The 9,255-nt window shown below is 47.9% G+C and overlaps 2 protein-coding genes across 2 annotated transcripts; one reads left to right on the top strand and one right to left on the bottom strand.

Annotated features, from left to right (window-relative positions):
• Positions 1-3,146: 3,146 nt before the first annotated feature.
• On the bottom strand, positions 3,147-4,935 carry PV10_01630 (uncharacterized protein; the record flags this gene model as incomplete). The annotated part of the gene is made up of 6 exons (XM_016365854.1): positions 3,147-3,269; positions 3,360-3,547; positions 3,602-3,902; positions 3,953-4,058; positions 4,114-4,302; positions 4,352-4,935. 6 exons carry the CDS (start codon positions 4,933-4,935, stop codon positions 3,147-3,149), a joined length of 1,491 nt encoding a protein of 496 aa, XP_016229503.1.
• A 598-nt stretch (positions 4,936-5,533) lies between these two features.
• On the top strand, positions 5,534-7,965 carry PV10_01629 (uncharacterized protein). Its single transcript, XM_016365853.1, has 12 exons — positions 5,534-5,652; positions 5,704-6,065; positions 6,120-6,345; positions 6,399-6,465; positions 6,517-6,553; positions 6,604-6,786; positions 6,837-6,970; positions 7,019-7,083; positions 7,130-7,337; positions 7,391-7,439; positions 7,483-7,670; positions 7,724-7,965. Exons 3-12 carry the CDS (start codon positions 6,197-6,199, stop codon positions 7,781-7,783), a joined length of 1,140 nt encoding a protein of 379 aa, XP_016229502.1. The 5' UTR covers positions 5,534-5,652; positions 5,704-6,065; positions 6,120-6,196; the 3' UTR covers positions 7,784-7,965.
• Positions 7,966-9,255: the final 1,290 nt, after the last annotated feature.

The raw sequence follows: 9,255 nt of genomic DNA, 5'->3' as shown, positions 1-9,255 counted from the left end.
AGTATACAGTGAGCAATATGATTGCTCCTGGTCGGGAGCGAGACATGAAAATAGTATCGCAGTTGTTGCCCTGGCCTCAAATAACTAGCGTTTGAAGTGTGAACGCCAATGCTTTGGACTCCCATCGTCAAATGCATGTGTCCTCATTTGGTAGTAATCAATGAAGAGTATAAGTTTATGCATAGACCTAAGCTTATGGCACCCATATCATCGGCCCAGGTTAACATTTACCAAGTCAGGAGGTACATCCTGCTCACGTGTGAGGCTGTGGATGCATGATAGACATTTCCACTTCAAAGCTCACATATATCGAGGCCTACTCTCACACCAATGCCCCTCTACATGGTTGCCTCCAAGTCTTCTGCGACTCAGAGTTGTCGGGAAGTTAGGGAATTTTCCCTAACTCCGCCCAGATCTCGACTTGGCTCATCTTGGTTCCCCACTCCCAATCCCCGATCCCCGTCCCCCGATTCCCCATATTCACGCTATGCGTGGAGAAGATCTTATGGGCCATGCTAGCAATCCCGCAGGTCTAAACGTGTGGAAAAGTCTTGGTAGAGGACGGAGGTGACGCTAGCAAATCAAGTAGAATCGTCAAATAGCTTTCGCTGAGGAGGAAAGACAAGTGAACAAACCCTACCACACTCAAGCAACCATGGTAGTGCTAAATATTCAACGCCTGAATGAGCTCGCGCCCGACAAGCGATATGTCGCATTAGTACTGTGTGCCTCGGTTTTCCTTTACTTGGCTGCCCGATGTGTTTACCTGGTCTATTTTCATCCACTCAGTAACGTGCCTGGGCCATGGCAGGCCAAATTGACAGATTGGTGGCAGATGTACCATGCCGCAAGACTTACCAAAGCAGCCAAAATCCAGGGTATGATGGTTGAGATTGCTGCTATCATGGAACAGTACTAACTGTACTAACAGAAGCGCATCTCAAATATGGTGACGTTGTCCGAGTCGGTCCATCTGAAGTGTCAGTCAGCAACCCTCGCTACATGAAAGCCATATACGGTCATGGAGTGCCTGTCGTGAAGACAGATTTCTATACTGGAGGTACTTTCACCGGCAACGACAATATTTTCACAATGAGGTATGACCTTGCTCTCCTGATAGCACAATGGTATTAAGACGGCATGCCTAGAATCCGTGAACAGCACGCAGCTCGAAGAAAATTGATGTCACGAAACTTTGCACAAGGGCCATTGATGGAATTAGTTCCTCAATTTATGAAAAAGGCAGAGACACTGTGCCGCAAGCTTGAAGAACAAGGGCCTGGTGCGGTCAATGTCTACCCTTGGCTACATCGTCTGGGTTTGGAATTCATTAGTACGTTGAGTTCAGGGCTGATCAACCTCCCTGGCATATTACGTCGAGGACAAGGGCTAACTCTCAGTACTGTAGTCATGCAAACACTGGGATACGATCCGAAGCTAACCGACAATAATGAGTACCATCCACATTTGAGAGAGCTTGAAGTCTTCCCGGAGAACTTCGCAATTACAGCGGTTTTCCCTTTCCTCAAAGCCCACGGGGTCAATGTCCCTATCAAGTCTATCAACAGGCCTTTCAGAATACAAGCAGGATGGTCCGAGGTAAGTTATGCATTCTTCATCTTTGCCCTCGTTACGATGACACTGAACAAGATCGGATAGTATTGTATGGCCATCGTCCAAGAGCAGCGTCTCAAAGATTCGAAAGATAAGTCACCCTGGATTCGCCGCATGACCGAGAGCAAGGATGAGTATCTCGGTCGTCCATTGGAAGATATTGAAGTCACTGAGGAAATTATCAGCACGCTGTAGGTTACTCCCCTTCTTATTGTCGGGTTCTGAAGTCGGCTGTTGTTCGAATGCTTCTTTTCCTCTGACTCTGTTGACCAATCATCTAGATTTGCTGGTTCTGGCACCACATCATCTACAATAGCATTCCTGATATATGCCGTCTGTTCAGATGAAACTGTTTATAACAAACTGAAAACCGAGCTTCGTCAGCTAATTCCAGATTGGCCTGGTAGGTCAACAGACTTACCTCCAATTGGCGAACTACAAAAGTCACCATATCTCAACGCTGTTATCAATGAAAGTCTTCGACGATTTCCATCGATTCCAGGTTCAATGCCTCGAAAGGTTATGGTAGACAATTTCAAGGTCGGCGAGATAACTGTACCTCGAAATGTGAGTCAACAATTCCTGGAACAAGCAGCAATGGAGACGTGTAGTCTCCAAACTGGCTTGTGTCTCTTCCATTTTGCCTTGAGGATTTTGAACTGACTCATACAATGTAATACTAGACTGTTGTTAGCGCTCAAAACTATAGCGTACACATGCACGAGGACTATTTTCCGAATGCAGATGTATTTGATCCAGAGCGATTCTTGATCCCTGATTCGAAGGCCAAAGAAGGGCTCAATCCATTCTCTGAAGGTCCTAGAGCATGCGTAGGCCGCAAGTAAGTCTGATATGTGCTGCTGATTGTATAGACACTAACAGGAATTCTCATAGCCTGGCCGTGTTAGAGCTGCAAATTGTGACTGCGCTATTCTTCAGATACTTTGACGCCAAGGTGGATTCCTCTATGAACCCCGACGACATGATTATGAAAGTTATCTTTAGCGGCAGCCCAGTTGGAGAGAAGGTACTGTTGAACCTGAGCAAAGATCTTTCGTAGTATCACATCCTACGTAGTGATCCAGGATACGGTTGTTGATGCAAGTAGTATTCTTGCATTAGCTCTTAGAAGTTGTACCCTTTTTGCTCCTTCTGCTGAATCACAGTTTTTCTCTGAAATCAGATGGCCGAGTCAACAGTTCACTTGAAAGTAATACTTGATACTAGCCCAAGAGGTATAATCGAATGACTTGCTGCTGGACCCAAGGGATGGACAGGAATACAATGAGGGGCTAGTCTTCCACACAACCACATGGATCATTTTTAGGATACGCGGCTACAATGCACCTTCCCATTCCTGTTAGGCTTGGTCACAAGAATAATAAGGAGTAGGGTGAAGCTAGTTTGGCTACCTTTCAAGTATTTGACGATGCGGCCTGCTCAGAGCATACAAGTATAGTTCTACCTAGACATGAAGTCTCCTCAAATCCCGCCAATTCTAGCAAAGAGATACTTCTGCGACGCAGGGGTTTCTAAAAGGCATCACCATGCTTGGAAGGCCGACCTGTGACATACTTGGCCGCGGTCCACTTTCGAATAGCTGGGCCGATAAAGTACAGCATGGCCATTGGGATGTGAGCTGCGAGAAGGATCATCTGGAAGAAGGCATCAGCCAATAGGACTCACGGAATAGGAAAAGTCAAAGTCGTTGGAGGGACGGATCATTAAGGAATAGAGCAACTTACAGCCAACGTGACGAATGGAATGGTAAAGCCAGAAGCTGCGGTCCAGGGAAAGACTGCGTAGGTGATACCGAAGCCAGCAAAATTCTTGATGCCGTTGAAGATGACCATAACTGCATCTGTTCGTGCCTCATACACGTCCAGGAGATACGCGTAAGCGATCCCAAGGCCTCCAACGAAGCAAAATAGGTCTAAATTGGCAAGGTCAGGATTGTGTTAGATCAGGCAGGCCGAGTGTTACTTACTTCCGAATGATCCTGCCAGTGGGCCCATCCAGTGGCATTCGTCGGTAAGGCAAGCTCCAAACAGTGCTGTTCCAGTAATACCAAGTGTTGCTGGGATGACGAGAAGAAGCAATCTTGTTTCTGGGATGGGCTTCGTGCCTGACCTCGCTGCAACCCTGACATTGTACATTTCATACCAATCAGCCATGTAGCCACTGACCAGAATCGAGACGAATATTCCAAGAGTTGGGGCTAAGTATGTCAGTCCCCCAGCCCTAAGGGAGAAGCCGTATACCTGGGCGAATGAGAAAGTCATGACCGTCTGTGTGGGACCGCATTAGCATTGATCGTTCATCTAGAAGGAAAGCGTACCAATAAGTAGTTGGCGGTGACGAGACACATTCCGAACCAAACCGTTATAACAATGACCACAGGATGCAAAGCATAGGGAAATGGATATAAGAAAGCAGATGTAAAGCTGTAACAAAATTAGTTCTGTGACTTACAACGAGGTCTTCGGTGTAGATTCTCACCTGCTAACTTTCGGTGTGCCGCCTCCACTGACCACCCAGAATCGCACACGGTCATACATTGTTCGCTTGTTCTTGTCTTCTGTTGTGCTCCTGGTATACTGAGTCTCAGGGAAGAAGAGCAACAACAGAACTCCACTGGCGAGTGACATTATGACGATAATCCATTGGGTCCATCTCCAATCCAGGTCGCTGGATATAACTTAGCACTTGAAAGATTGTCAACGCTAAAGAATCTTACTCATAGATATATGCTCCGATCAACGGTCCCAGGGTGAAACCAGCGCCCTGGCAGATAATAAGGACCGTCACCGCTTTGGCTCTGTCTTTCAAGAAGAAGACATCGCCAATGACTTGTGGGCCAAGAACCTCTGGGGAAGAGAAGAAGCATGAAGCCAGAATACGGGCAGAGATGAGACTGGCAAAGTTTGTCGACCTCGCGCCCCATATGCTCAGCAAGCCCGCGGCGAATGCACACAGGACATATGTGAACCTCACCCCCCAGCGATTTGCAAAAGCAACCCAGATGAAAGATGCAAGTCCATATGCCAGAGACACTGCCCCAATTAGGTAGCTTGACGAAGCAAGGCTGACATTGAACTCTTCGGCGATTTCTGGAAGAGCTGTACCGTTGACGAGAATGTTGGCAGGTCCGATGAAAATCCAGATGCACATCGATACCAAACACAGGATCTTCTCCATAGAAGACCAATTGAGAGGGTCATGAACATCATCATTCACTGCAGGTTCATGAATGATATCTTCGACTTCCAATGGACCTTTCTCAACGTGAGCATCGTCCTCGAACATCGTTGGATTAGACATGATCAAAGCCAAGATAGTAGTTTTCGTTCACAGGTTCGTACGGCCTCTGTTGGCGTCGCCGGAAAGGGGTCGACGCCATGATATGCAAATATCACAAAGTGTCAGTATACCTGAATAGAATGATTGCTTTGCCTAAGTCCCCGGAGTTGACTTGATACCCCGGAAACAGGTGCCAAAGTCTGGAAAACTTGTGGGCCGCTTCCTGCATTTCGGGGTGAGGGTGACGCCGCCCTGTGCTCTCGCCGTCGGCTGAGAGTCAGCGGTCAGCCAGAGAGGCCGCCTTGTCTCATCCATGGTGCTCGACAGAAAGACATCAGTGCCTCTGGCTTCAACACTTTCCTACGGTTCCCCGGGGCACCCTTGGATTCCGTTTTGTGTCTCACTGACTGTTCTTTCTCTGTGCCATCGGCAAACCAACAGGAAGCGAAGCCAAGCGCAATAACATCTAGGAGTCAAAACTGCAGGTTAATACAGTTCGAAATCCGGTGGCCGCCTCTGAGCTAGTGCTGCCGAGAGGCTAATTACTCAAAGGATCTGAAGGTATCTGACCCCGCCTTCATAACGTCCATCTTCCACCACGCCTCTGAGCATCCATCATCCACCACGCCTCTGAGCATCCATCATTATAGACCGTGAAAACTCTAATCTATGGATCCAATGCACAGAGGTGACCTGGCTATTTTGCCCTTGGATGTCTTAGCATTGATCTTCCTGAATGTAAGAGTGTTTCCTTTACACGTTTTGTAAGTCACATCTCACCAATTCTAGCTTTTCCAAACACGAGAATTCATCTCCTACCGTCGCAGAAGTCATACAAGGGCCAGCCTTGCCTATATCAACAATCTGACCATGGAGGCACCCTGAAGGCGTTCTAATTTCCAGTAGTCGAAAAGCCGGATCGAAGACCCTGGTTCCGCCGCCTTTACTTGGGCAGCTTCTGAATTCAGCTCTGCCCCGCACCTCTTTCTACACACCCCGCTCTTGGGCCTCACCGATTGTCATCGCGGGAGTATAGGGTACTCAACCCGAGATAGGGAAGAACAAAACACAACAGTCGGGACTGGGGAACTTTCCCGTAGCTTACTGGTGAGACATGTAAAGTGTGTTATTGGGACATGAAATTACGACTGGTGAGGCAACCCTGGGTCGACTATTCGTGGCGTGCCCATTAATTGTCCGTGTAGCTCGAAAGCCAGCCGTATAGTGCCCAGCATCAGAGATACCCGGAAATCCTGTCGAATCGTGGACATTCTGTGTAACAATGGCAACCTCTTCTGCCATCCCCAAGTCCTACACTGCTGTCGTCATCAAGCAGCCAGGACCTGATGCACGAATCAGCTTAGAACAACGCTCCGTGCCTCGTCCAGGCCCTGGCGAACTACTGGTTTGCTTGAGCCATTCCGGTGTTTGGTGAGTTCCTTCTGGCCCTACACCTAGCACATTTCTGAGTGGCCCCTTCACAGTCACGGCGATGTATCTCTGGTCTACGACGATTGGCGAGAACTTAAGTTTACCATTGAGAATTCAGAGGTGCTGCGAATGTCTACTAGAAATCAATCAAAAACCTAATTGTGGCATCAGACTCCTGGCCATGAAGGCATTGGCACTGTGGTTTCTGGTTTGATTACCAGCCCCATACGAGGATTCCGTCATTTTAATTTCATTCAGTTGGACAGGGTGTGCATAACTTTCGAGTTGGAGATCGAACCGGTGTCAGATGGATATATAGCGTCTGCGGCTCATGTCGGCAGTGCCTCAACAAAGTTATCTTCCTGCAACGGTGGCTGATGGACGAAAAGCTAACTACCATACAGCGTGAGGAACGGTGCCCTAATCAAGTACACTCTGGAAGTGAGCTTTTCTATACCTCTTGCTCTACGATCTGACTCACAGAATGCCAGGACAAGTCAACGGGTCATTCCAGCAATATATACTGGTCCCGGCGTCCAATTCGCTCCATATCCCGACTGGAATCAAGAGCGAAGACGCCGGTCCTCTACTCTGCGCAGGAGTGACCATGTACAGAGCATTGAAGGTCTGCTTTGCTGACTGAAATGACGATATTTTGACTGATGAGTTATAGTTCTCGCGTCTTGAGCCAGGCGAGTGGGTGGCCATCACAGGTGGAGGTGGTGGACTTGGTCATCTGTAAGGCTCGCGTTACTTTGTAGTAACTGTGCTCAAGTGGCTGCAGGGGTATTCAATTTGCGAAGGCCATGTCTCTGAGAGTGATTGCTATCGATACTGGCTCTGACAAAGAAGCATTATGTCGGCAATTTGGAGCAGATGATTTCCTTGACTACGCCACAACGAAAGATCTGGTCGGCAAAGTCATGTCATTGACAGATGGTGGTGCCAATGCTGTTGTCGCTGTAGCGGCCAGCAAGGCTTCCTATATCCAGGTATGATACCCAACACAATAATTTCTGTCTGGACGATGGCTCACAGGGTCTAGGGTGCAGCAATGCTAGCAGTGGGAGGGTGTTTGACTTGCATAGGCCTTCGTGAGTCAATAAACATGTCCATGAGCATTGCTAATGTGGCCAGCTCACGACAAGCTCGATATGCCCATGACCGTTGCGGAATGTATTGGGAAGTCATGTCACATTATTGGAATTAATGCAGGATCTTTGGCGGACACAGAAGAAACACTTCAATTTGTCGCAAAACATGATATCAAAGTAAGCACTCAGGTCTTCCAAATGAGCCAAGCAGAAGAAGTCTTTCAGAAATTGGTGAGTATATGCTTCAATGACTTGATTCCTGGGATTCTAACACTATGTAAAAGGCTGCTGGGACAATTGTCGGAAGAGCTGTTTTAGATCTGCGAACGGGTTTGGATGTTTGACCAGTGTTTGAATTGGTGGTTCCGGACTGGAGAAACCCCACGTTCAGTTGAAATGTGATACAGGCGCTTCAATGCCTCCAGAAGTCTTTGCTAGCGCATGTTGTTGGGGTTATTAAACTAAGCGTCGTAGGCCGGTGATAGGTCACCGACTACTTTTATATCAAAGTAGGCAAACTATCGTCATCTGTTATGCAGAGTACACTTAATATTCGCTAAGAAAGATTCTTTGGACCATTAAAACGTCATGGTTGGTTTTTTGACTTATGTGCGGATATATTGTCACGAGCACACCAAGATACGGAACATCCGGCAAGAATGATATTAGGCGCCCTGGATGTACGGGAATGCTCCCGACATACACAGAGAAGTTGTCAGATCCACGGCGGGGATCGAGGACAAAAGCTTGGAAGGGTCATCACACAATGCTTGCTGAACTCGAAAACTCAAACCAATTCCTATGATCAAGCCTTAAGCAGCAAACGGCGACCATCTCATTGTTACACCTGATTTAAAAGGAACCTCATGGAGAACAGCGAGCTCTCTATCATTGTAACGGGTGCCGGTAGTGGCTTTGGTGCTCTCACCGTGAAGGCCCTGGCTTCGAAAGGTCACAAAGTGTACGCCGGCTTACTGGAGTCTCCGGATGCCTCTTCGAAATACCAAGAGCTCGAACAGTATGCCAAAGAACAAAGTGTACATGTGCAAGGTGTCCAGTTGGATATTACAAACGATGCATGTATCAAGGCTGCTGTTGAAACGGTAATCAAACAGGACGGCAAGATTGATGTAGTTGTTCACAATGCGGGTGGGTACATTCTGCCAGAACCCAGCTCTATATGCGTACTCATGCCAATCTACCAGGACATATGAATTGGGGTCCTACGGAATCCTTCAGTGCTGAGCAGTTTCACAAAATCCTAGAGGTTAACTGCGTGGGGTGCCACCGTCTCAACAAGGCGGTATTGCCATTTATGCGACAGACCAACCGAGGCCTGCTCGTATGGGTCTCTTCGGGCAGTGTTTATGGGGCAAATGCTCCGTTCCTCGGACCCTACTTTGCAGCCAAAGCAGCAATGGACTCACTGGCACAGACCTATCAAGTGGAGCTTAATCCATTTGGCATAGAGACATCGATCATCATTCCTGGTATATTCACGCGCGGAACAAATCATTTTGAGACTGCAATGCACCCTGCAGATGCCACTTTAGCAAAAGATCTTCTGTCACCGCCGAGCGCTCTTGCTGGCTGGGATAAAATTGCAGCTGAGGCATCAGCGAATGCGACAAGTCCAGATGCTGATCCACAGGCAGTCGCCAATGCTATCGTGCAAGTTGTTGGCAAGGAACTTGGGTCGCGACCTTTCAGAACCTATGTCGAATTTGACAATGGTCAAACACATATCTCTGCCGGTGCTCATGACTCGGTACGCGAGGCATACTTGACCCAATTTGGGATTCAGGGGCTGTTAAAG

Source organism: Exophiala mesophila, assembly GCF_000836275.1.
Source record: "Exophiala mesophila strain CBS 40295 unplaced genomic scaffold supercont1.1, whole genome shotgun sequence".
NCBI lineage: Eukaryota > Fungi > Ascomycota > Eurotiomycetes > Chaetothyriales > Herpotrichiellaceae > Exophiala > Exophiala mesophila.
The sequence above is the reverse complement of the archived record's forward strand: the minus strand, read 5'-3'. Positions and strand labels throughout refer to the sequence as shown.